General features: G+C 53.8%; 1 protein-coding gene across 1 annotated transcript; it reads right to left on the bottom strand.

Moving 5' to 3' along the window:
• Positions 1-1,095: 1,095 nt before the first annotated feature.
• On the bottom strand, positions 1,096-27,514 carry CLSTN3 (calsyntenin 3). Its single transcript, XM_029204095.1, is given in 19 exon segments — positions 1,096-1,422; positions 1,532-1,734; positions 6,946-7,081; positions 7,299-7,444; positions 8,622-8,792; positions 9,095-9,321; positions 14,692-14,840; positions 14,972-15,129; positions 15,837-15,893; positions 16,636-16,798; positions 19,952-20,064; positions 20,852-21,133; positions 21,717-21,902; positions 22,160-22,309; positions 22,563-22,632; positions 22,634-22,772; positions 24,372-24,567; positions 25,010-25,132; positions 27,451-27,514. Coding segments are annotated over 19 exon segments (2,874 nt in total). The 3' UTR covers positions 1,096-1,281.

Genomic DNA, 27,514 nt, shown 5'->3' with positions numbered 1-27,514 from the left:
GAGCCACAACTACTGAGCCCACGTGCCACAACTACTGAAGCCCGTGCGCCCAGAGCCCGTGCTCCGCAACAAGAGAAGCCACCGCAATGAGAAGCCCGTGCACCGCAATGAAGAGTAGCCCCCGCTCGCCGCAACTAGAGAAAGCCCGCGCACAGCAACGAAGACCCAACGCAGCCATAAATAAATAAATAAATTTATAAAAACAAATAGCAGGGCTGCCTGCACTCTCTCCCTAGACTCCGCGGGCAGGGCGCCCCGGCACCCCAGGCTGAAAATTCCAAGAGCTGGGGAGCTGCCCCAGCCCCCCAGGCGGAAACTTCCAAGAGATGGGGAGGGGTTGACAATGTCCCCCACAAAGACCCAGAGTCTGCGGCATTCCCTCAGTTGTCTATACTCTTCCCACAGGTGCTGAGAGAAGAAGACAGTGGGAAACAACCAGCCCTGCCCCTTACTTCAGCTCAGAGGCCGAAGGGGCCCGAGACCCCAGAGCTGCCACCCGCACAGCGCCCACTGGGGATCAGCCAGGCCAGAGGCAGCTCACCGAGCTTTTTTCTGGTTGTTTTATTTGAAAACCCTAGGGTGTGTCCCCTTCCTCAGCACACCCATCCCTACCCTAACCCCAAGACGTGACGATGCCACACGCACACGAGGCTGTGAGCTGCACACGGAACACAGGGGCTGCGCTCACGACAACATGAAAAAATATACATTATATATAATACACCCGGGGCCCCTACAAGCCAGCCACAGCCGGGTCCTGTAGGAAGGGCAGGGGCCGTAGGACCTCAGGCAAGGAGAGGAGGGAAGGGGGCCAGGAGGAGAAGCAGGGATCCCCAGAAGGAAATGGAGAGAGGCGGGCTCATAAAAGAAGCAGGGAAGGCCCGGCTGGGGGTCTGGTGGGGGTCTCCGTGGACAGGAGAGTAGGCAAGGGCAGGGTACAGGGTTTCCTCCAGTCCGCCCTACAACCCATACAGCGCGTGGCCGGCATGGGGAGAGACAGACAGGGGTGAGCGAAGGGGCCGGCTGCCTGCCAAAGTCTCCCACCCCGGGGGTGGGGGGGGCGGGGGGGGGGAGCCCAGAGGCTCGGAGGGGGGGGGGCTGGGGGGGGGGGGGAGGGGGCGGGCTCCGGTAGGGCCACGGGGTTCTGAGATTAAAGGATGACTCTTCCAAGAGCTGCTCCCTCTGGGTCTCTCTTCCCTCAGCATGTCCTCCTCTCTCTTCGGGGGGGTGTCTGTCTCACCAGGGCGGAATCCTCTCTCTGTCTGGGGAGGGGTGGAGGCCTTAGTAGCGGTGAGGGGGGGTCTCGATGATGCGTCTCTCGTCGCTGCTGGGCGAGTCGGCTGCCTCGGAGTCGCTGCTGTCCTCGTCCTCCTGCTGGCTGCCCGCAGCGCCCGCCATGGAGGCCTGCCGGCCCTGGTAGGACTGGGGACGGCAGGGAGAGGGGGAGCTCAGCGGGAGTCCGCATGCAGGCAGCGCGCCCCAGCTGTGCCCCGACGCTGCCGACACGCCCCGCCCCCCCGCCCCCGCGCACCTCCATGGGGTTCACGATAATGGTGAGAGCTGAGTCATCCCAGGAGAGGTCGGGATCCTTGGGGTCACTGGAGGCCCCCGGGGGCCCGGCGGCCCCCGAGATGCGGCGGTGCAGCGAGTGGATGCGCACGAGGCCCAGGACGACCATGAGCACCAGGAAGCCCACGCACACCACGATGATGAGGGTCGCAGCGCTCGGGACCACTGCGGGGAGAGCCAGGCGCACCTGAGCACACTCCGCTCAGGGGCGGAGTCGGGGGCCTGGGCAGCGGGAGTCCCCGAGCAGAAGGCAGGGTCCATGATGGCCCAGAAGAGGGGTCTGCCCTGCAGAAGCTGGAGGAAAAGTAGAGTTGCCCCCGGGGAAGGGCAGAGACGGGGAGGGACAGAGAGCCTGAGGGAGGGAGATGTGCAGAGGAGGCAAGGGCAGGGGGAGGAGAAGGGCTCCCAGCCCAGCGCTGTCCTGAGCAGCCCTGTTCTCAGCGCACAGAGGGCAAGGCCTGCGCCCTGCCGGGTCCTTCTGCCTGTGCCTTCCCCAGGGACCACGTAGTCCAGGAAGGAGGTGCCCAGAGCCCAGCGGGGAAAGGAGAGAGGCGGCCACACAGGCTTGACAGTGCAAGAGGAGAGAATGTTCTCCTGCATCGTAATAGGAGGAGCAAGCTCCAAGCGTGGCCTGGCACCCAAGCTGGGCACAGGTCCAGGGCACAGAGAGCAGCCCCTTCACGCGCCCACCTGGACAGAGCTCACCCCTGCTCAGTGACGCCTCCCATCTCCTTGAGGGCTTGAGCCTCCTGGACACCTGGGGCCTCTGCTCCCCTCGGGGTACACCCACCTCCCCCTCAGCCCTGTCAAGCTTCTGGGTCCGCAGCCTCACTTTGAAGCCCGGGCTCAGGGGGCCGTGGACTCTGAAGGGCAGTGAGACGCAGAAGGGCGCGTGGACCCTCACTCGGACCTTAGAGCTGATGGCAGCAAAGCAGACGTGCAGGCGCAGGTACGTGCCCAGGAAGAGCGTGTGGGCACCCAGCTGGACCGGGCTCACCGTGCCCCGCACCCGCACCGGGCCTCTGCCGGCCTGCACAGCTGCCCACACCAGCCACCCGGAGACCTGCTCGCACGGCAGCATCGAAGGGACGCGCCTGAGGGTCTCCACCAAGGCACAGGAGAGCCACACGTGCAGTGCCACCCAGCTCCCCGCCAGCTGGGCAGACCAGGAGACCCCCTGCAGGAAGGTGTAAACGCCACAGACCTGGGCCCTGAGGGCCACAGAGCCAACAGCCGTGAGCACAGCCTTGCCCACCTCCGGTACACACACACACACGCACACACGCACACGAGTTTACCCACAGCCTCTAAGACTCACATGCTGAAAGACAGAGCAGAGCGCAGGGAAGCACACAGCACAGGAACTCCCCACCCCTGCGGCACACCCACCCTCCAGCAGCACACACACACTGCCACGCGCACCAGAGCCACCCAGGCGTGGGAGCAGCCCCTGCCTGAGTAGCCATACTACCCTCACCCCTCCCTGAGGCCACCCTGACGGTGCTCTGCCAGGTCGGTCCCCAGCCTGACCTGACCCATAGCCCACCTGGGGCCAACGAGAGCTGACTCTGCTGAGCAGGCCAGGTGGGCTCCCGGGCACTGGCTCCGGGGAGAGACGGGCCTGGCTGGATGAGAATTTCTCAACTGTCTGGGGATGGGGGAAGAGACGGGGGAGGCAGAGTTGCCCTTTCTGCTCCTCTGTAGGCAACAGCCCCTCCCGCATCTTCGTGTCAGTGGGCAAGATCCGAGGGCAGTGACCCCACCAGCAGAATGCCCCTGTAGCTAAGCCCAGGTTCTAGAAGGAGCAGAAACCCCTCCTCAGAGTGGAGGCCATAGCAGGTGAACTTGCTCTAGGGGCACAGTGATGACAAGCCAAAGCTTCTGTTTTGTGCCTTAATCAAATGCATTTGCTCCTCTGAGCCCCTGGCCTGGTGAAGTAAGTGACAAGTTGACTGCCTGGAATAAGAAATGATCACAAGAAAGACAAAAGGCAGACCCTCTATCTGCAGGCAGACAAGTATGGTTAGTTTCTAATCAGCCAGGAGGCCAGGGAGATGGGAGGATTTTTAAATTAGTTACAGACAAAAAGCAAGAGTTTAGGAAATACCATCAACCTTTCTTTCTACATTAGACCCAAGCAGTTGATTCTGGCCTTGAATGACCTCCAAGGACAACACGAAGGGGTGTTTTAGTTTTAGCCAGTGGCCCGTGTGAAACTCCTGGTTCCGTGCGATTGTGAGACAGGGTTGAAGCCCTGTCCACAGCCCCACGTGGAGCCCCCTTTCTGAAGAGCCTAGAGAGAAATGTCCTTCTGCTCTGGGTCCCTGGGCTTCTCCTGAAGCACTGGTTGGTCCCATCATAGGACTTTCCTAACTGCTCATCTTCCCTTCTGCTTCAGCTACAAGGAAGCTCAGAGTCCAAATTCTGGCCATTCTAGCAACGTCACAGCATCTCACAGCAGGTATTTTATGAACTGACTTATCCCTTGGCTTCATCGTCTTCTTTCCTCATTGTCCTTTCCTCCTCACTTCCAATTTCATTTTCTATTTGTATCCTATTGCACTGCAGGTCTTTCCGCAAAGTCTCGGATACATGTAGGTAACAAACCGGGAAATGGTTCCAAACTTGGCTGCACGTTGGAATCACCTGCGGATCTTTAAACACCCCTGATACCTGGCCCCCGACCCCAGACCTTCTGATTGAACTGGTTTGGGTATGGCCTAGGCACCAAGCGTTTTTACTGTTCCCCAGGCGATTGCGATGTACATCAACGTTTGGGAAGACTGGATAAATGTTGTCTTCATCGCTCATCTTACCCTTCTCGGACAGCCTCATTCTCCCTAAACACAACTCCCCCATACCACCCACCCACCCTCAGTTCTCAAACTCTCATTCTCCCCCACGTCCATCTACCCTTCTACCCTTCAAGGTCCAAGCTCAAGGTCTGAATGTACCACCGGACCTTCCCCAGCTGACTGTCCTGGTTCACACTGATCTCTCTTTCCTCATGCACTTGGGAGCTTCAGAGAAATGAAGCCCCTGTCTCGTTGGAGGGAATTCTATCTCTTACTCTTTTGCATGGTCAGAGTAATTTGAAATTGCAAAACCACAATCCTGTAATTCCACTCTTGGGGCTGGGAGGGAGGGGAAAGGGAGAGAACACCTTGAAGTGTCAGGAAGGGCACATAGAATAGGTTTGATGAAGTGGATCTCCTGATAAGCTCAGGAGATGTCAATCACCAGGGCCCTCAGGTGAACTATGAACTCTGTGTCCTACTCAGGCCAAAATCAGGGGAAATGGCAAAAGCAGGCTGCAGTTGGGATCTCAGAGCAAGCAGAGAAAACAAGGGTGAGAGTCTTACCGAGCCCAGCAGCAATGCCAACCTGGACGCGCCTTGAGCCTAATCTGAGTGGCAGAACCCAGTATCCAGCCCCGAAGAGGCTGGGTGGGATGATTCCCAGTGAAAGAACTGGAGGAAGAGCTAGGGAGTTATGGCCCCAAAAGTCTATTTAACAAAAACAGGTTTAGTTCACGCACACACCTCTAAAGATTGTGTGAAGCTTCCTAGAACCTTTGCAACTTGGTTACGCCTTATACTCCCTCCTCACACCTACTTCCATCTGCTTTGCTGTAGGAATCACAGGAAGAACACTTAAAAAGGCATCTGCAGTTGTTTTCAGAAAGAGCAAGGATGAAGGGAGCCAGTCCCAGGGAAAGGGAAACACAAGAGACAGTGCAGTGGTGGCCACTGCCCAAGGAGAGGAAAACAGACTGAATTCCGGGGGTACCAGGGAGCTAGCCTAGGTCAAAGACATACTGGGAAGCCCTAAGGGGCTCCCCCAAATTAGGTGCAACTATAAAGTAACGAGACTTTTTTTTTTTAAAGCATCAAACATAAATGGACAGGGTATAGAGGGTGATGGTTAGAGCACGGGCTCTGGAATCCTGCTGCCTGGATTCGAATCCTGGCTCCACCGTGTTTTAGCTGTGTGACCTTGGATAAGGTACTTAACCTCTCTGGGCTTCCATTTCTTTGCCTTTAGAGGGGATAATTCTAGTACCTATTCCATCTGTTGTCTGTAATGATTCACTGGGTTAATAGGTGTAAAGCCCACAGGCAGGGTGCCTGGCACACCGATGTGTTCATTATTCTCTCAATTACATGGTTGATGTGCGAGCTGTCCTTTCAGGGTAGGGTTCAGTGACCATGACCTCCCAAGAAAGCATTTTTGGAACTCTTTAGGGAATTGCCTTCAGAGGCTGAGATACGCCTTTTGACTTTTTAAAAAAGTGACAAATCTTTGCCCTTTGAGAGTTGGTTTTATGTTTACAAACACAGAATGCTATCCAGAGCCAACTCTGACAAAAGTGGATGCTGAAGTTGGGTAATACTGAACTGGGCCAAAGGCAAGGTGTGTACCAAAAGGAACAAAAATAAATGTATCTCATAAATTGACTTTGAAAGCAATTCTCAAAAGGGATTCCAAAAATCACTTCTAGCAACATCAGAATCATTGCAGTTTTTAACAATGGGGGAGAAGACTCATTTTATAATGTTAGGTGTAAATATTAGGTTACAAAATAGTTTGATCCCAAGTTTGTTAAAAGAAAAAAAAAAAAAAACAGGCACAGACAAAAGTTGGCACATAATAATAACACCATATTAACAATGGCCAATTGTGGTGGAATTATGGCTGACTTTTCTTCTTTATACTTATAGTTTCTAGTTTTTCTATAATTAAGTAACTCTTAAATTGTGAATTAAAAATTGCATCGCTAGTAAACAATCGTGGCCAGGGAATGAGATTGCTTTGAAGGGCAGCGCTCCAGCTGGATGTAATACTTGGCGTGTTTGCATATTTTGTTTTAGAAACAGTCTTAGGACTTTATAGATAGCACATAATTACACATGCAATAGCACCAACTTTCTCCTTGAGGATAGGAACTGTATCTATCCTATAAATTTTGTATTCTTAATTGTATTGTGGACAGTGCTAGTACACAGTAGGTGCTTAATACATACTTGGTAGCTTCACTATTGAGGATCCCTAGGTCCAGGGCTAACTTGATATTGTTGGGGGAGGGCAGCAGGAACAACAAAGGCTAAACCCACACTGACCATGATCCCAGGCATGAGTGCCCCTGTGATGACCCAAGGCTCGGACTCTCCACTAGGCAAAGTGAATGATCTGGGGGATAAAGGGATTGGATCACAGCCGTCAACTAAGTCAAGTTCCACAGGGAACAGAATCCATGGCTCCACCCCGTTCCTCCCCCCGCCCCACCCCCACGGCCCAGTGGTGGAGAGGAGGGTGCTCGTGCCCACCCACTCCCTCCACCCACCCGCCCAGCTGGACCCACGCAGCCTTACGTACTGGAGTTCCGGTGGGAGCTGGCCAGACTGTGTCCAGCCATCTCAGGCGGGGGCTGGTGACCTCGGTGCAGGAACTGCTGGGAGCTAAGCATGTGGCTGGGGTGAGTGACCCGGTTCACGCTGTGCAGGACACTGACCTGGGGCGAGGGCGGGCTCAGTGGGCACACTCGCTTCTCCCCGCCCCTCCTCCACCCCCCGAGGGCCCAGCTCTCCCCCCCGGCCCCCAGTTTCCCCGCCGGGGCCAGGAGGCCCCTGGGCTGCAATTTCCATCCCCACGCACCAGCAGGTTCAGTCCACCCCACCCCGGCTCCTCGCCAGCGGGGTTGGCTGTGGAGGGAAGGGGACTCTGGGTACCTCCACGACGAATTCATTGCTGGAGTAACGCCCATTCATTTCTGAGCAGGAAAGCCGGAACTTCCTGGCATAGAGGGCAGCCCCGCGTCGCAGCCGGTAACGAGCCAGCCTCAGGATCTCTTCATACACAGTGATGCCCTCCACCCCTGGCAACCAGGAGGCAGCTCAGGGCAGGAGCCAGCGAAGAGGCCTGGAGTCTCTCTCCCAGACTCCCACCAGCTGCCACCCCTCAACAGGGGTGCGACCCGAGTTCTCAGACGGAGAGACGCTCCCCTGCATCCCCACCAGCTCCGACTGACTGGGATAGAGTAACCGAGGCTCCATTTCTGCCTCCGCCCTCCTCTGAGAGCTGGGAGGAGGGATGGAGAGAAGGAAATAGGAACACCCTGCAGGACAGAGGGAGGTGGCAGCAGGGGGGAAACGGAGAGAGGATAACGCAGAAGTTCTCCGTGAGGCTCTGGAAGGGAACGGAAACAGGAAGGAACTGACCGCCTCATCTTCTATTCTCCCTGATGGAGGGTCCTTCAGAGAGGATGAGGCTTCCCTGGGAAGCTACCAAAAAATCATTACCACCAGACGTTAAGAGATGAGCACTTGACTTAAAGCTATGCTGTGTCCATGAGATTAGTGAGACGCAAGACAGAGAAGAGGGCGAGTACCAAATGGCTAGAGGATTAGAAAGCTACTCAGAGGACTTCCCTGGTGGCACAGTGGTTAAGAATCCGCCTGCCAATGCAGGGGACATGCTTCGATCCCTGGTCCGGGAAGATGCCACATGCCACAGAGCAACTAAGCCCGTGCACCACAACTACTGAGCCTGCGCTCTAGAGCCCGCAAGCCACAGCTACTGAGCCTGTGTGCCACAACTACCAAAGCCCACGTGCCTACAGCCCGTGCCCCACAACAAGAGAAGCCACCGCAGTGAGAAGCCTGCGCACCGCAACAAAGAGTAGTCCCCGCTCGCCACAACTAGAGAAAGCCCGCGCACAGCAACAATGAAGACCCAGCACAGCCAAAAATAAATAAATAACTTAAAAAAAAAAGAAAGCTATTCAGAGACTGAGCCAAAGAAGAGTGGAGACCAAAGTGGAGGTGAGCTGGGATGGAGAGAGAAGCTGGGAAAGAACCATCAGGAGCCTAAACCCCAGCCACCACCTCTAGGGACAATCCGAAAGCCAGAGGACATTCCAGGCAGGGAAGGTGCAAGGGGACACTTGGCCACATCCCTGAGCCTGGAAGGAGGACCCTCTGAGTTTCCCAGAGACTTGACTATGGGGAGGGGCGCACCCAAGGAAAGAGGACAGGTTCTCGGGCCCCACTGACCGGCAATGGTGAGGTAGGCAGACGTGTTGGTGAGCTCCAAGCCTCGCTGCTGCAAGGACGCCACGTCCAAGAGCAGGCTTTCCCGCTCGGGGTCCAGGTCATCCCCCACCAGAGAAATCTCACAGCCATCCAGGTTGTGCACGATCTCATCCGACATGCGTGTGTCTGTCACTGGACAGGAGGCAGTCAGGATGTGGGTCAGAGCTGAAGGGCCCACCTCATGGCCACGCTTCCTCCCCTTCCGGGGTCATCCCCTGAGAGCTGCCAGCATCATTGTCAAAAACGTCACTACCCATCAACCTTCTGACACCCGGGGGTCTCCCGCTGGCTCTCGTTCCTAACAGTCAGTCGTTCTAGAAAAGTGAATGAGGGATGTTGTCGCTCTCATGGCCAGCCCCAGAGCTTCTCCTTCACTCTGGTTCCAGACACGGACCCCTTCTCTGGACACTATCACTCCTTGAGGTCACCCTTACCTGTGCCCTGCCAACTCTCGTCCTTTTTGGCCTCCACCTGGTGAGAAATGGAGCAAGTGATTTGAAGATCAGGGAACAAAGGGACCCCCTCGGGTCCCTCGAAGTCCACAGCTGGGAGGGCAAAATGAGCAGTGCCACTCAGCAGGATCTGAGGGGCATCAGGCTGGAGCACCACCACGTAGCCCTCCACGTCGGGGATGGAGACACAGGATTCTTCGCTGAAGCACCTATATGAGAAGAGGGAGAGAGGCAGCCTGTGACCCCATCACCCCCTCCCTTATAATCTATATTCTGACCACCACTCTGGGCCTCCACCTCTACAGAGAGCACCCCGTGTCAGGGAGGGAAAGAGGAAGAAAGGGGGATAGTGTCTCTGCACGACCATCACCCCCATAGCAAAGCTGGAGGGGGAGATACCCTTTCCAGGGAGGATACCACTGCAGGGAAGGGCCAGGGACAGAAGGTTAGGCAACCCTGACCTATGGGGATGATGACATCACCAATGCCCTACCCCCAAGACCATGGAACATCTATCAAACAGTATTTTACAAACTGAACTTACAGAAATATATATACATACATAGTTCTTCACCCAAGATGTTAAAAAAAAAAAAAAGTGTGTTTCAGTACAATATCTGGTAGATACGTGTCAAAAAATATTCAACAACAGGGCTTCCCTGGTGGCGCAGTGGTTGAGAGTCTGCCTGCCGATGCAGGGGACACGGGTTTGTGTCCTGGTCCGGGAAGATCCCACATGCCACGGAGCAGCTGGGCCCGTGAGCCATGGCCACTGGGCCTGTGCATCCGGAGCCTGTGCTCCGCAATGAGAGAGGCCACAACAGTGAGAGGCCCGCGTACCGAAAAAAAAAAGAAAAAATATTCAACAACAAAAGTGGGGTGGGGGTGGGGAGCATATCAAAGGATGCCCAAAAAGATACATACATCCCTATGTTCATAGCAGCACTATTCACAATAGCCAAGACATGGAAACAACCTAACTGTCCATTGACAAATGAATGGATAAAGAAGGTGTGGTACATATATACAATGGAATATTACTCAGCCATCAAAAAGAACAAAATAATGCCATTTGCAGCAACATGGATGCAACTAGAGATTATCCTGCTAAGTGAAATAAGTCAGAAAGAGGAAGACAAATACCACATGATATCACTTATATGTGGACTCTAAAATACAACACGAACCTATCTATGAAACAGAAACAGAATCACAGACGTAGAGCACAGACTGGTGGTTCCCAAGGGGGAGGGGGTTGGGGGAGGGATGGAGTGGGAGGCTGGGGTGAGCAGATGTAAGCTTTTATACATAGAATGGATAAACAACAAGGTCCTACTGTATAGCACAGGGAACTATATTCAATGTCCTATGATAAGTCATAATGGAAAAGAATATTAAAAAAGAACATATATGTATGTATAACTGAATCATGCTGTACAGCAGAAATTACAACAACACTGTGAACAAACTATACGTGAATTAAAAAAAAAAAAAAAAAGGATGTCCTCCTGCTTGGAGTGTCTCCAATTCATCCCCTCCAGTATCAGAAAAACACATTTCAGTAGGTGAGCTAATCTGACCATCTTGGACCTGCATCCACCATCCCATGAAGCCTCGCTGATCCTGGTACCAGACAAACCCTCCCTAGGGGACTGAGCCAGCCCAAACCAACAACAGCACAGCAGCTCGGGGAACACGCTCCCAGGATTGCCTCCAGCCAATCAATAATTCTCAGAGTGCTTGCTGCTTTGTGAAGCATTTTGTCCACATTCTTTCATTTAACCTTCTTTGGCTGCTGTTGCAACAGGGATAAGAAACCAAAGCTCTCGGGTCAAGCATCATGGCCACATAAGAAATATGTGTCCTGGGCCAGGCTTGAACCCATTCTTCTCATTCCAAGTCCACGATTCTTCCACTAATCCACAGCCACCATGTGGGTTTGCATTAGTCAAATTTATTTGTAAACAGGTGCCCCCTTGGAAGTCCCTGGTGGTCCAGTGGTTAGGACGTGGCGCTTTCACTGCCCTGGACCCAGGTTCAAACCCTGGTCAAGGAACTAAGATCCTGCAAGGTGCACGGCATGGTCAAAAAAAAGGAAGTGGCCCTTGAACAAGCAGTCTTCACAGGGGAGGTGGTAATTCCAGAGCAGGGCCTGTGGTCCATACACCCGGGCTAACAGAAATGATTTTGTTGAAAGGACTATCACACATACTACCGAGCAGGCCCAGCTTGACTACTGTAGCCAGAGGGAGAAGGTGTAACCTCAGCGGATACCATGAACGCAGAGGCTTGAAGGTACCAGACCCACAGTTTGCTGAGCTCCTGTGCCACAAGGAGCAGGACCTGAGACAGTCTGCACAGTCGTCCAGCGAGACCCGGATCAAAGCCTCCTGGAAAACAACCCCAGCTAACTCTGGAAGCACAGACTCCAACAGACACTCCCACTGTGATGGGCGATCCAAAGGGTACCCAAAAGGTACTAGGGGGCTGGTCCAGACCCGAAGGACACTAATGAACTGGTCAAGAGATTAGAAATGGCACGCAAACCTTAGAACAAGAGCCAACGTGGTCACCATCACACAAACCCACGAGCGTTCAGAGTGGGTTTCTGGCTAAGGATGGGAGTGGGGCATTTGGCAAGGGAGGGTAGGAATAATCAAGAGAAGTAGCAAGTGAGCTAGCCTTTGGAGGAGGGCACAAAGTTGACCCTAGAGTGGAGGGTGAGGAATACACAAAGGGGAGTAGAGGAACGTGAGGCAGGAAACGCTGGGCCAGATGGTCATGGGCTTTGAGCGCAAGTTTTGTGCAGTGGGCAGGAGGGAACCATGGATGTCTTCTTCAGCAGGGAAGTGTGAGGGTGGACATTCTGATTTCAGATCACTAACCTAGCCTCTGGGTAGAAACTGAACTGAAGTTAGAATACTAGAGATAGTCCACTAGTTAGGAGGCTAGAGCAATAGGCCCGATGAGAGGTAATGAGAGCTGCTGGAGATGGAAAAAGAGGAGACAGATGCCAGACATGGGCGCAGAGCGGGATCTAGGTGACCTGGTAACCGATGGGGTGTGGAAGATAAAGACGGAGGAATCAAAGGCGATTCAGAAGCTGCAAGCCGGGGTAACTGCAAGGACAGAGACACCATTACAGAAGCAGAGAATTCAGGGGGAGGGGCTAGTTCACGCATCGAAGTTCATTATTAAGCTTTAGCTCGTTTGTCTGAGGTGCTGGCAGAACTTCTAGATGGAGCTTACAACAAGCAGGAAGAAATTCAAGAGCTAAGGAAAGAGAACAAAGCTAGAGAAAAAGATGTGGTAGCCAGATGAGCTTTCCAAGAATCCAAGAGATTAAAAAGAAACAACAACAACTTAGGGGAAACCTGCATTGACTGAATGGCTGCATAAATCTGGCTTTAAATGGACAGAGGTCCAAGCACTGAACACTGGAAGCTAGGGAAGCCACATGGACCAGGGCAAGGATATGCATCACAAGAAGGAAGGCGCCGCTGGGTATCTGTCTCTCCCTGTTTCTCTCTCTCTCTCTCTCTCTCTCTCTCTCTCTCTCTCTCACACACACACACACACACACACACACACACACCTCTATATTTTCTCCTTCAACCTCAAGGAAGTGTTAGGGTAGCACTAACCACATGGTGGCCCTAAAATGGAGAAATGAGACTTCTCTCTCTCTTAACCTCATAAAGGAAAAAGGCCCCTTCCCTCTACTGAAGGAGCAACGTCGGGTTCCCAGTCCTTGGATAAGCCTCTCCCCTGGGCAGGAAAGAGGTTGGAGGAATTCAAATAAGACAGTCAACAAAGAGGGTGTCAACTCCCCCCTTGTGGGGTTGCCCCATGCAGAGCTCCACCCTAAGCCAGAAGACAGAGCCCTCCCTCTGACGTGACTCCTGAGCCTACGAAGGGGATGAAGCCATTCCTTGGTCCCTGAGGGATGAAGCCCTTCATACCTTCGTAGCTGGGTGAGAGCCCTCTAACAGCTAGAGTTCTGACTAGAACACGGTGGGGATCCTCAGCGCAGATCTGCACCCACGTGACCTCATCTGCCGTGGCCTTCAGCTCCCCGCCAGGACCACACCGTGGACCAGCAGCCCAATTCCCCAAAGCCCTGCCCCTGCCTTGCAAAGCTCTGGGAGGCCTGACAGTCATGCCCAGTCACTGTCCAGGGCTCAGAGCCCCCTCTCCTCTCCAAACCCACCCATGCCAGGATAGGGACAAGTCAGAGATGTTTCTCTTCAGATAGCTTTTGGAGAAACTGAGGCAGAGCAGGGGAGAAGGGAACACAGGAATCCTGACCCTTACATTATGTGATCCACCCACTGGATGGCAGTAGCTCCTAAAAACTGCCCCATCAACATAATGCGGGGTGAAAATGCCTTCGTATAATAGTAGCCAATGTTGACAGAACAGGCACCTCTCTGGGCATTTGATCTGGATTCTATCATTTACCCTCACAACATTTCCATGAGTTAGATTCTATTGTTATCCCTGCTCTATGGCATTTTCTCAGTGCTAAAAAGCTAGTAAGGGGCTTCCCTGGTGGCGGAGTGGTTAAGAATCCGCCTGCCAATGCCTGGGACACGGGTTCGAGCCCTGGTCTGGGAAGATCCCACATGCCGCAGAACAACTAAGCCTGTGTACCACAACTACTGAAGCCTGCGCGCCTAGAGCCCGTGCTCTGCAACAAGAGAAGCCACTGCAATGAGAAGCCCGCGCACCGCAATGATGAGTAGCCCCCACTTGCCACAACTAGAGAAAACCCACGCACAGCAACAAAGACCCAATGCGGCCAAAAATAAATAAATAAAATAAATAAATTTATTTTTAAAAAGCTAGTAAGTAAAAGACTCTGTGTCCATAACTCTTATGCTTTCATGACCTCTCAATCTGTATTTTTAAATACCTAATATACTTAAACCTTGAAGTAATGCACAGTTTTTCATTTAAAGAATTCGGAATCCTTCACTTAGAACTCGAAAGTCAGCAAACTTTTTCTATGAAGGGCCAGACGGTAAATATTTTCGACTTTTTGTACCAGTCTCTGTCCCAGCTACTCAGCCCTGCCATCATAGGGTGAAAGCAGCTCATTTCCATAAACAATATGCAAATGAGCAGCAGGCCAGATTTGATCCTGGGGCCATAGGCTGCCAATCCCCAGACTTAGATCATCCTGTTTGATCTTGCAAGAGATTGATGAATCAAGCAACTAGAGGTCTTTGCCCAAGGTCATCCAGAGAATTAGTACTGAGTCAGAACTAGCGTCAGGTCTCCTGGCTGCCAATCCAGTGCCCTCTTCTGTCCCACTTTACATATCAGCACAGAGACACAGAGATTAAAACCCTCCAAATCCTGGAGGTGTGCTTCAGTGGGAAGAGTCATGAACCCTTTATTGGAAAATCTGAGTCTGGTCCAGGCTCTTCTCCCAGCATTGCTGTGTCAATTGGGCAGGTCAGTTTTTCATCCCTGAAACGAGGGAGGTGTGCCTAGCCGTCGGTGGTGCCTAAGGCCAAGGAGTTCTGACACTGTCTGGCTCTGTTCCATGACTTGCCCGCCCACCCAACACTCACTTGACGGCAGTAGTGAGGCGCAGGGGTCTGACGCCGGGCGTGGCAAAGCGCAGAGTGTTCATGTAAGCCACATGCTGCAGGGCATGGTTGAAGGTCTCCACATCATCCCCCTCCAGGGTGAGCAGGGACTGCGAGGGGTTCACGTGGACCTGGGCCCCAGACACAGACAGGGCTGAGAGCACGACCAGAGGCGGGAGAGGAAGGGAGCAGAGGTGGGGGTGGGGAAGGGCGGGGTCAGGGGCCATTCCTGGAGGGAGGGGGCTAGAGGAAGGGGCGATACCTTCATGCCTTTGCCCAGGCTCTCGAAATCCCTATAGTCCAGCCCCTCCCGACATGCATAGAGGCACTCGATGACCTCACGGCTCTCCAAGCGACCTGAGCGCACGCTGAAACCAGCCAGGTAGCCGTGGAAGTAGTGGTGGATCGGCAAGGGATCTCCTAGGGCAGGAACACAGGGGCGGACCAGAGGTGAGAGGAGGCACAAGAAGAGGGGGCTGAGAGAAAGAGAAGCAGGCTGGGGAAGGGAGACGGGAAGGAGCCAGGTGGAAGCCAAAAGAAGAAAAGATTGATGAGCGGCAAGGGAGGCTAAGGGAAGATGGGACAAGGCAGAGCGAGAAGACAGAATAAAACCGGGGGTGGGCGGGGAGGGGGGGGGAGACGGAGGGCGAAAAATAGAAGCCACAGAAATGAGAAAAGCTTCCGGCAGAGGCAGAAAGAGAAGGAAAGCAGGACCAAAGGGAGGAAAGAGGAGACTCAAGGCAGAAAACGAGGAGAGTGCGCGAGGGGGTCTTCACGGTGCATGCGGGGAGCACCGGGAAGGATGCGCGTGAGCTTCAGGGATGCCCAGGTCTCCCGGCCGCGTGGCTGCCTCCTGCCCTCTGCGCTCTGCCACGCGGAAAGCCAGCAAGAGAACCCTCGACTTCACTCCGTGGGCAGGAAAGGACACCGGCGCCCAGCCCGGCTCCATCTGGCCGCCCTCTCCCGGGCGAGCCCGCCTGGCTGCGATGCTCGGAGGCTCTGCCCCCTGGTGGTGGGCGAGGCGGTGAACGGTGAGGCCGGGTAGGGCCATGCAGACGCGGGAGCGGGAGCCGGAGCCCTAAACTGAGATGCTAGCTCTCCGGCCTCCAGATTTCCCACGCAAGTACCTGCTGTGGCGTCCGTACTGTTGTCGCCTCCCTTTTCCTTCTCTTTGTTCTTCTCCTCTGGGGGAGAAAAAGTGCCAGTGAGCTCAGGGATGTGTGGCCAGATTGACAGAGAGGACAGGGAGGTCTTCCAGGCGTTGCCCCTGCCCGTGTAGGACTTGAACCTCTCTGCTGAATCCCAACCTTCCTTTTGTCATGTCTGAGATTATCTCAGGCCTCTGTTATAGACAAACTCCAAATATGCTGCTGGGGAAACACATGGGCTCTGGTACAACACACACACACACACACACACACACACACACACATACAGAGATACACTATACACACAAACCAGATACACCATATACATACACCCACCACATATGCAAATACACCACACAAACACACCACATACACACCACACACACACACACACACCCTCCCAGAAGGAAAAAATGAAAGAAACAGCTTAAAAGTTAGAAGGTTGCTGACTCTCTGCAGGGTTATTGTCCTCCAGCAGGGGAATGGGCTGTGGAATCATCATCACCGGGATGGAACAAAGTGGGAAGTGACTGAAGTTACAGAAAGAAAGATGCTGGTGTTGCCTGAGCAGGAGACTCCTCCAAGTCAGAGGTGATGACCAGTCCAACAGGAAGGACACCTGAGGGGCTGTGGCCTCCTCCCCAAGAGATCTTTCCCGGCCTCCCTGCCCAACTGCAGGGCAATGAGCTCATGAGGTCAGGCTGCCCTTTTGCTCCTCCATCAGCCACTGGAGGCCCCAACCATTAGCGCCTCCATGGAGAAGCTCGGCGGGACTTACCAGTCCAGCAGGCCCCAATCATGAGCGCAGGCTCCCTTCGGGGCGGGTGGATGAGACCATTGTCGTGGATGAGGGCAGGGTCGAAAGAGATGCCATCGGCATAGAGTGTGACCGTGGGGAACTCGAGGTTCAAAGCATAGTGGTGCCACTCATCATCGCAGACCTGGGGGGTGGGGAAGGGCAGGAACCTGTCAGTCACATCATCCCCAGGGAACGAACGCAAGGCACCGCCCCATCTCCTGGGAGGCAGGGGACAGTCCCTCATAGTGCCTGTCCTATCAACAGGTCCTACTGGTGAATTGCTGCCCACCCAGCTAAAGGAGTAATATCCTTGCCCAGAATCTATCAGGCTCCAACCTCATACCTAAAATTCCACTCTGCAGGTAAACCTTTAAAAGCATCAACATTCCTAAGAGGAGTCCGTCAGCAGGTGCTGTCCATCCCGAGTCCAAACAGAACTAAAAGCTGTGGGTTTCTGTGCCGTTTTCTCCATCTCCATTGCCACCCAATCATTCAAGTCCCCAGTCTCTCTCTGTTACAACAGTCTCGTCTGAGCACTTACACTCTTAGGTGTCTCCGAGACCTTCCTCCCATAGTTGCCAAAGGGATCTTCTTTTTTTTTTTTTTTTTAATCTTTAAATCCCTACTGAATTTAATGTTGTCAAACTTAGTATTCATTAACAACTCATTACATTTGAAAAGATTGGATTCTCCTCACTTCACAAATGTTCCCAAATATAAATGACAATTGTTGAAAAATCATAGCTAATTGCAAATTAAATAAATTACTTGTAACCAAATCTTTTCTGAAGCAAAATTAGAAAAATCCTTCCTATTTTTGCAACGAAAAAAAATTTTTTTTTTTTTGGCTGCGTTGGGTGTTTGTTGCTGCGTGCGGGCTTTCTCTAGTTGCGGCGAGCAGGGGCTACTCTTCGTTGCAGTGCGTGGGCTTATTGCGGTGGCTTCTCTTGTTGTGGAGCACTGGCTCTAGGTGCGTGAGCTTCACTCGTTGCAGCTCGCGGGCTCTAGAGCACAGGCTCAGTAGTTGTGGCACACGGGCTTAATTGCTCTGCGGCATGTGGGATCTTCCCGGACCAGGGATCGAACCCTTGTCCACTGCATCGGCAGGCAGATTCTTAACCACCACGCCGCCAGGGAAATCCCAAAAATTTATAGTTAATTTGAGAAATACATCCCAAATTTGGTGGAGGAGCACCTTCAAAATTTAAGATTTTTTTTTAATTGGAGTGCAGTTGATTTACAATGTTGTGTTAGTTTCAGGTGTACAGCGAAGTGAATCAGTTATACATATACATATACAAAGGGATCTTCTTACAATGTAAATCTGATCAGGTCACGTCCCTGCTGTAAACCCTTCAAAAGACTTATAGGACAAAATCCAAATGACCCCAACTAACAAAGTCCACCATACAGCTGCTTACTGTCCAGCTCTCCAACCTCAAATCCAGTCTCTGCCCTTGTTCACTGTGCTCTAACTCCCTGGTCCTCTTTCCGTGCTTGCAACATGTTGATCCCTTTCCTGCCTCAGGGCCTTTGCATCTGCTCTTCCCTCTGACTGGAACTCTCTCTCACAGCTCTGTCTCATCCTTCAGGATGAGCTTACATTTCACTTCTATCAGACCTTCCCTGAGCATCCAATCTAAAGTGAGCTCCCTTCTCCTTGCCTCCTATTCTCTACCTCAGTCCCTTGCTTCTTCTTTCACAGCATTTATCACAATTTATCATGTTTATATGTCTGCTTACTTTTTAAAAATCTATCTCCTCAACTAAAATGTAAGCTCCATGAAGGCAGAGATTTTGTTCCATCTTAGACCCCATTGTATCCCCAGAACCTAGTAGAATGGCAGGGAATTGGTATTTACTAAATCTTTGTTGAATAAATAAGGGTAAGTAAAAGAAAAATAGAAAGAGGAATGTTACCAGTATTAGCAACGTGGAAGAAAGATCCAGAAGAAGGAAATGGCAGAATATCTCTTTAGAAGAGTGCCACAACAGGACAGGAATAAAGATGCAGCCATAGAGAAGAGACTTGAAGACACAGGGAGGGGGAAGGGTAAGCTGGGACAAAGTGAGAGAGTGGCACGGACATATATACACTACCAAACGTAAGGTAGATAGCTAGTGGGAAGCAGCCGCATAGCACAGGGAGATCAGCTCGGTGCTTTGTGACCACCTAGAGGGGTGGGATAGGGAGGGTGGGAGGGAGGGAGACGCAAGAGGGAGGAGATACGGGGATATATGTATATGTATAACTGATTCACTTTGTTGTAAAGCAGAAACTAACACACCATTGTAAAGCAATTATACTCCAATAAAGATGTTAAAAAAGATAAAAAATAAATTAAAAAATAAAAAAAGAGTGCCACAAAAAGCAGCTTTTGGAGACAGCCCTCAATTATCCAGTTTGTGGGTTTTCGTTCCCTTTTTCTCTCTCTTCCACTTCCTGCCTTTTTTCAGCCATTTGCTTACTCAGCCACTCCACCGGGGCTTACAAGAAAAACAGAAGGAGATGGAAACACAGTTCATCCCCACGGTCCCTGTGGTCAGCTTGGAGAATGAATAAAGAAGAGGCTGCAACGGTTGGCTCAAGAGATTTTTCCTTTCTTTTTTTTTCTTTTTTGCCCATTTTTATTTATCCCTCATAACCATGAAAATAGTGAGATTTATATACATATATATGTATATATATATATGTGCATGGATATATAAATATACACACACACACATATATATACTGCTTTTTAGTCTATAAAGGTCTATTACATCATTTAATCCTACAACAACCCTGGGATATAGAATTCTTATTATCCTCAACTCATAGGTAAAAAAAAAACTGAGTTGTAAACATATTAACCAAGATTTCATGGCTAGGAAGTTCCCCTAGCGGGACTCAAACATAGTCTATGTACCTCAGATTACTTATTTCCTCAATTACAGCATGCTAACTGCTTGAGAGTCAGGCATCTGCACTGGTAAGGTTCTAGATAAGAAACAGATGAAAGAAAACAAGAGGGGAGAGATGGTTGGTCGGGTTTGGTGTTCGTAGTAATTTGTTCCCTACTTCCTTTTAATCCAGGAGTGCTTTCTGCAAGAGACAAGCCTTGGAAAAAGAGAACAAGAAAACGGAGCCAGGGCGGGGGGCAGGGAGGTGTAAAAATAGTCAGGAACTGAAAGTGGAGATTGAAAGAAGGGACACAGGGCAACCCAGAAAATGCCCACCCCTGCCCTAGGACCTCCTCGCCTAAAAGCAAGTTACATCCACCCAGCTTTCCCAGGAGCCTGGCTCCGGCCTCACCTGCTCCAGCTTCCAGAGGAACTTGACTGGCCGGGCACTCTCCAGCAGAGGCCAGTAGAGGAAGGCAATTCTGCAGCCATGGACGGTCAGTGAGTAGTGAGAGAAGCCGTCCTCTGAGGGCAGAGGATGGGGACAGAGGTCAAACACAAAGCATGGGCAAAAACAGCTTCAAAGCACCAGGAGGGAGGGGATGCCGGATTCTCTTCATCCCTTCAGGTTCTCTCTCTCTCTCTCTCTCTCTCTCTCTCTCTCACACACACACACACACACACACACACACACACACACACACACAGAGTCCAGTGTCGGGCTTCTCTTGGGCACTCTGACTGGCTGAGGGGGGACACTTGGCCAGCCTGCCCCCACTCAGATCTTTACTGGTCCTTTGGTTAATACAAACTTCATGGGCAACACTCCTTTTCAGGTCAAGAGAGATGAGCTCCGAGAAGAGGCAGAAATGAAAGAGCAGGTGAAGGCTGAGCCCCTCAAGAGGGCTGTGCTACTGCCATAGAGGGCAGAGGGGTCCTGGGGGCTGGAGCCCACTAGCCCTTAAAGAAGGAGGATGGGGTGGTGGAAGAGGAAGAATGGGGCACAGCATTACTCAGGCTGTGACGGGGACTTTAAGGGGAGCAGGTCTGGGGGGCAGAGTCTGCTACACGTGGATGCAGGGTGATGGGGCAGCTGCAGAGGAGGGCGGTGAGCGGTTCCATCACTCTGAGAGCAGTAGGATCCCAGCTTGTCATGCTGGGAGTAAATCACAGCAATACGAAACCTAGCACTGCCCTCTTACAGATGAAGAGAGAGGAGTGACGCGTCCACAGTCACAGACTGGACGGTGACAGAGGCAGGACAAGAAGCCAGTCTCTCCACACTCAGACGGGTGCCCTAGGGAAGGCTCACCGTTTGGGACAGTGTTACACACGATGGTTTCCTCTTCCTTCTTGCCCTTGCTGGGGGTTACACCGTGCTTCATCCACAAGGACAGGGTAAAATGGTCACTGAGGCTGTCCTGGGGCCCGGAGCCCAGCCCAGCGGTGCCACCCAGTGGCACCTGCACAGCTTGGGTGCCGTTGAACCAGTAGATAAGGCTGCTGTCCTGGCTGTAGTGCACCGAGAGGCCCGCCGTCCAGTTGGCATTGGGGCCGGGCATGGGCAGCAGATCCACCTCCCCAGGGGCTGCGCCTGCCGGAGCCCCAAAAGGCACAGGTGTCAGAGAGGAGAGGCAGCAGATGGGGAACAGGATATGCAGGCAGGGAGAGAGGGACAAGGAAAGATTTCCCACAGCTACGCTCACCGCCTCTTCTGGCCTTTCAGAGATGAGAAAGGAATGGCTAGGAATAGCTCTCCAGTGACCTCAACTCCAACTCGTCATCTCTCCCTGCCATTGTCCCATAATGTATCTGGTGCCTCTCTTGGGCCACAATTATGCATCTTTGCCACCCACATATTTATGTGCTCTTTGGACCACAAGAGATAGCCACATGCCTGCAGATATATACATCTATGGATGGGCAAAGGAAGATGGAAGACAGATTCAGTATTTCTGTTTTTGGTTTTGGCCATAACGCACGGCTTGCAGGATCTTAGTTCCCGGATCAGGGATGGAACCTGCTCCCTCTGCAATGCGAGCACAGAGTCCTACCCACTGGACCGCCAGGGAATTCCCAAGACAGATTATTAAGAAAGAGGCAGAGGAGTTTCAGGCAGAGGCTGGGGGTAGGGGGCACAGGGGACAGGCCCGGGGAGCCAAGGGGAGCACACCCACCACAGAGTTTCCGCAGTGCCCGCTCTGAGTAGTTGTCACGGTCACAGCCCTTGGCCACATGGTTGGTCTGCAGCTCTATGGTGGCCTGAATGTTCCAGAGAGGTTCATCACAGGTCTCCAGGCGGATACCAGGGAACAAAGCCAAGCTCCCAGCGCCTGGTGCATATTCAATCCTTTTGTTCCAGCCTGCAGGGGTGAGAGGGAGCTGGCAGTGGAGATGGAGATGGGTAAGGCAGCCCCTCCTATCCATTCTGCTCTGGCCACATCCACGGACAGTCTCGGGCTCCTACGAAAATAGCCAGCCAGGGTAGGCAGCTACAAGCCTTCCCCAAATATCCCTCCCCTGACTCCTAGCCTAACCCCTGTGGTTGTCAGAAGGGATGCAAAGGGACACCAAGGTGAAAGATGGGTTACAAGACAGGTCCCAGAGCAGAGCTCCTCACCTTGCCAGCTGGGTTTACAGGTGGGCTTCACCTGGATCTCCACCTCAGCGTCATCCACCGCCCGCTTCTTCCCGCAGTCATAAGCCGTCACCGTAAACTTGTAGAGCTTCTCGCCACTGTACTGCAGCTTCTCCGTGTTCTCAATGTTCCCTGGGGTGGGGGTGGGGGATGGAGAGGGTCAGGCACACTAGAGAAAGTCTGGGGAGGACTTGTGAGCCAATAGGGCAGCAGGTGAATTAGACAGCGGGAAGCTGGGAGGAAGGAATCTAGGGAAGGAGGCTCCACATCTGGGAAGAAGGGTGAGGAATGAGGATGTGAGGGACAGAAGTGGAGGGCACGTCCCCGAGATGTCCTGAGGGACGCGGGCGCCCAGGGCGGAGCAGCTGGGGTGGCAGGCGCTCACCGTCGTTGTCGATGAGGAAGGGGGTGTTGGGCGTGAGAATCTCGTAGTAGCAGATCTGGCTGTACTGGGGGGGAGCAGTCGCCATCGATGGCCTCCACCCGCAGGATGCGGTCATACAGCTTCCCCTCGGTCACGGCCGCGCGGTACAGCCGCTCCACAAACACTGGGGCAAACTCATTCACGTCATTGACCCGCACGTGCACGGTGGCCCTGCAGGTGCCAGAGCGGGAGGAGGACGAGGAAAAGTCAGCCACAACTAGGAGTCCAGACAGGGAAGCAGAGCAGGCAGGACCAGCAGGTCCTGGAGCCCGGGGCAGTGGGCACGCTCATCCCCCCAGCCAGGGCACCAGGCACAGCAAGGGACAGGCACCGCTGGGGAAAGGGTGCCTGATGTACAGGGTGAGGAACGGCCCCAGGGGATACCAGCGACCGATTTTGATGACTTCTATACAGAATGCTATAGGTTGGGGACAGCCACGCGAGACAGAGGATTCTGTGTCCAGCCGGGTGTTCCTTCATGAGAGTCAAATCCAGTGGGATAATCAAGGAAGATGTAGGGGCTTCCCTGGTGGCGCAGTGGTTAAGAATCCACCTGCCAATGCAGGGCACACGGGTTCGAGCCCTGGTCCGGGAAGATCCCACGTGCCGCGGAGCAACTAAGCCCGTGCGCCACAACTACTGAGCCTGCGCTTTAGAGCCCGGGAGCCACAACTACTGAAGCCCAGGTGCCTAGACCCCATGCTCCACAACGAGAAGCCACCGTGATGAGAAGCCAGCACACCACAAGGAAGAGTAGACCCCGCTCGCCGCAACTAGAGAAAGCCCGCGTGCAGCAACCAAGACCCAACGCAACCAAAAATAAATAAATAAATAAACCTTCTTAAAGAAAAAAAGGAAGATGCAGAATAAAACCAAATTAAAAGCAAACACATTCAGGGAAGTGGCATTTGTACCAGAGTCACAAGTCATCTGACGTGTGCAGTGAGCAAGCCGGCCGTGCCCCCTCCCCCGCCCAGGCCCCCGCGGGGCAAGCAGAGGTTGGGGAGGGGCTAAGCCCTTCATGCTGAGCCCTGCCCCCAGCCCAGATCCTGGCACCCAGGGCCCAGAGGCAAGGGTCCTGTCTCCAAATGGGAAACTGAGTCATCACAAGGAGTGGTTTATCTCTAGTGCCTCGTAGTGGCCCAGGAGTCCTGACTGCCCATCTTCCTCCCATTCTCAAAGGAGAAGTGAGCTGGGAACAGATGTCGGAGCCCTGGGCCCCAGACTTCTTCCTGCCGTAGTCATCTCCTGCCCACCCGCACCCACTGCTGTGTGTGCGCGTGTTCTGTGTGTGAGTGTGGCACACACTGCAGACGGCTGGGCAGTCGGAAGGAACGTGGGTGTGTGCTGAATGTACCGCCCTCTTCCTCGCTCCCTCGGCATCCTGACTCCGGGTATTGAGCCCTTTCAGTGTCAGGCACTGCAGTGCCTGCTTTTTATACAAACCATCTCCTTTCATCTCCACAGTAACCTGAAGAAGCAGGCATCACCATCACCCCATTTTACAGACAAGGAAAAGCAAATCCAGAAAGGCTAAGAAGTTGCCCAAGGTCATAAGAGGCAGAGCCAAGATTAGACCCCACTGAGTTCTACCACGTGCTTCTGTCCCCTTGGCTGAAGGCTCCTGGACGACAAGGCCCCATCCCTAAACCCCAGGAGCAGAGAGGGGAGGGGGTAGATAGTCAGTGACGGCGAGGACAGAGGATGGTGAGGGGCCTGGGAGGAGGTGGGGGGCCTGCAGCAGAGGGCAGGGGACAGGAGCGTCCTCACTTGTGGGACTTCTTGGTGTTGGCCCCGTCGGGGCCCTCGCCGCAGTCATAGGCCTGGATGGTGAAGGTGTGTTCCTTCTGGGCCTCGCAGTCCACGGGTTCCTTAGCCCGGATCAGCCCTTCTCCTGTCGCCTTGTCCAGGATCACAGCCTCAAAGGGCACCCCAGACCCATGGAGCCGGAAGCCACAGATCTCGCCTGGCCAGAGGGGGAGGGAAGGACACAGCTCCTGCACCACCTCCAGGGTCTCCTTCCCACACTCGCCAACCCCCCTCAGGCTCCCACTTCACCTCTCCTTCCAAACCCCTGTCCCTTCTCTTGCACATGAAAAAGCATTAATTATCAGACAATCAGCTCCAACCCCAGCTTCCCTGAGCGGCAACCTCTCAGAGCCCCCAGGTCTGAGATCTGGCAAAATCTGACCGCGTTGACCCCCACCTGCCCACGTCCTCCTCTCTGGCCCCCTTTATTTTACCACCGTTCTTCACCGTGGCCCGTTTCCTCCCGGAGTCTACTTCTTCCTCTCCCGCCACGTCCACACTGCTCTCCCTCCCAGGACCTCCCCTCTCCTCCCTTGCCTCCGCCCTCCCACCCACTTGTCTCTATCCTACCCGCCCCCCTCTGCCCCAACCCCACTTGCCTGCGTAGCGCAGGGGGGCGTCCTTGTCCAAAGCAAAGAGCGGCGGGTTCAGCAGAACAGTGTTGTCGTTCTCCATGACGATGCCCTGGTATTCCGCCTCGATCCATGGCTTGTGCTTGTTGGCTGCCCCCCCCACCCAGGGAGAGGAAAGGAAGCACCTGTGAGCCGGCCCTCCACCTCCAGACAACACACTCCAGCATCACCACCCTGTCCAGCCCCTGCAGAAGCACCTGCAGGAGAAAGGACTGAGGACAAGAAATCAGCCATGAAGGGAGTCAGAGGGTCTACGGGAGGTCACAGGATAGACAGTTTCCATGGCCACAGCCTGCCCTGGGGGGGAGGGGGACTGCCATGTCCCCTGGGAAACCTGGTCAGAAGGTGGAGACTCTCTTTAGGGATTTCAAGAGCTAGAGTGTGGACACTGGGCCTTCAGGGAGCAGTGGTGGGCCATCAGAAGGCCCTGGAAAAGGGAAGAGATAGATTAAGGGCAGAGTTGAGGTTAGGAAAAGCAGACTAGAAGCTTCCTGAGATCCTGATTGTTTATCATCTCCACCACCACCACCCCATTTCAATCCTGATCCCTTCTTCTCCCGGCCAAGCCCCATCCTAAGGCCATTCTCCCAGAGGAGAGGGAAGAGGAGAAAAGAGAGAAGGGAAAATATATAGGACAGAGGGAGGAGGACAGAGAGAGGCAGGGATGGAGCAGAGGAATCAATGCTGAACGGCTGGGCCCAGCAGAGCCGACATCCTCAGGGATTATCGAAATGGCCTAGAAACACGACAAATCCTCTCCCTGCTTCTCACCCTCACACCCAGAGAACACACTCATAACCAACACGGTCCTATGTCCCCCAGAAGGCCACCAAACCCCACACTCCCTGAGCCCCGCTCTTATACAGACTCATGGCTGAGTCCTAATTCTCGCCTACCCCACCCCTCTTCCCTTCAGCCACCAGCCAATCCACAATGGATGTGGGACTCACTCAGCCTCCAGATCTCCCCATCTGCTACCAGACTCAACTCAATCACATCTCCTCCCCAGGACCAATCTCCCACCAGCCTGGTGAGGGGCTCCCTTCCCCTCACCAACGCCAACCTCCACTGCCTGCTCTATTGAATCCCATCAAGCCAACCCCTAAGCTCCCAAAGCACATCCACGATGGCCCATCAGCGAGACCTGGGCAGAGGAAGACATATCATCAGAGGGAAACTGAGTCTCCGAAAGGAAAGTCATCCCCAGTATGTCATGGTGAGCAAGCAATCCTGATTTCCGTTCTTTCTTCCAGTGACATCCCCCAAAGCCTTCTGGTATCTGAATGCCGGCCCCTTCCTCGCCGAGGACCCACCATGACCCCCTTCTCTAGTGGCAGAGGAGAAAGCCACAAGATGGTGCCCAGAAGCCAGCACAGGAAGTGGCAGGAGGCTCGGAAGCCGACTGAGGTCAGAGACTGAGCCGAGGATGGAGGGGCTGCGCACAGCTCACGCCCCACCCCACCCCACCCTTCTGCTGCCTTCCTCTCGGCCCCCGACACTCTCCTCGTGTCCATCTCCTCTCACTGACTCCTGGGCTCCCTGTCTTTTCCCTCCTGGACTCTCTCCTCCCCCTCTCCTCACCTGTTCTTCCTGATTTCCCTTTCATTCCTCTTTCTCTCTCTCTTTTTTTTTTTTGGCCTCCACCTTGACCCTGGTCCACCCCCTTCTCATCCCCTCCCACACCTCATCTCCCTTCTCCTACTCCCTTCCCCTCTCACCACTCAATTAACACTCCCAGACACCCACCTCTGCCCTTCCCTGCCCGTCTCCACCTACTTGAGCCCTCGGCCCCCACCCCCTCCCTCCCTCCTGGTCCCTCGGACGGCCTCACCCAGCTGAATTTATCTGCTGTCTGCAGAGAGGGCAGCTCTGGTAACCCTCAGCCCAGCTGCATGCAGACGGAAGGTTATGGATGCAGAGGAACACGCCAAAACATACGTGCTCCGAATTGCTGAGCTGCAGGGAACAATTTCTCCCCGGGATGGGATGGAGAGGAACCAGATGGATGTGCCACACACCCTCAGCCCCGGCACACCCCGGTGAAAACGGAGACCCGCCCAGAGATGTGTATCGCCCCTCAGGGGCAAGTCCTTCTGAGACCTGAGATAGCTCCAGGAGGGAGAAATTGGGGGAGGGGGAGAGAGAGAGCCCAGGATGGGAATGGGGACCAAATGGGAGCAAGAGAAGCACATGGGTAGAGATGGACCAGAGAGGAGGATGTGGGAAGGGGGATGCGAGGGAGAAGAGAAGGGGGCAGGTCTGAGAAAACGGATGGGAAGGGAGGTGGTCTGAAGAACCAGCTGTCATGGGCCAGGGAGCCTTAAGGGCTCCTGCCCCCCCCCCCCCCCCCCCCCCCCCGCCCTGCCTGAGACCCCTCCTTCAGTGACCCCGCCCCCCGCCTCACTCACCTTTGTTGCAGGAGCTGGAGGGGAGCAGGGAGCCGAGCAAGAGGAACAACAGCAGGAGGGTCAT

This window comes from Monodon monoceros, unplaced genomic scaffold, assembly GCF_005190385.1.
Source record: "Monodon monoceros isolate NGI ecotype Baffin Bay Population unplaced genomic scaffold, NGI_Narwhal_1 Super_Scaffold_6, whole genome shotgun sequence".
NCBI classification, from domain to species: Eukaryota; Metazoa; Chordata; class Mammalia; order Artiodactyla; family Monodontidae; genus Monodon; species Monodon monoceros.
Note: the sequence above shows the minus strand (reverse complement) of the source record. Positions and strands in the feature narration are given on the sequence as shown.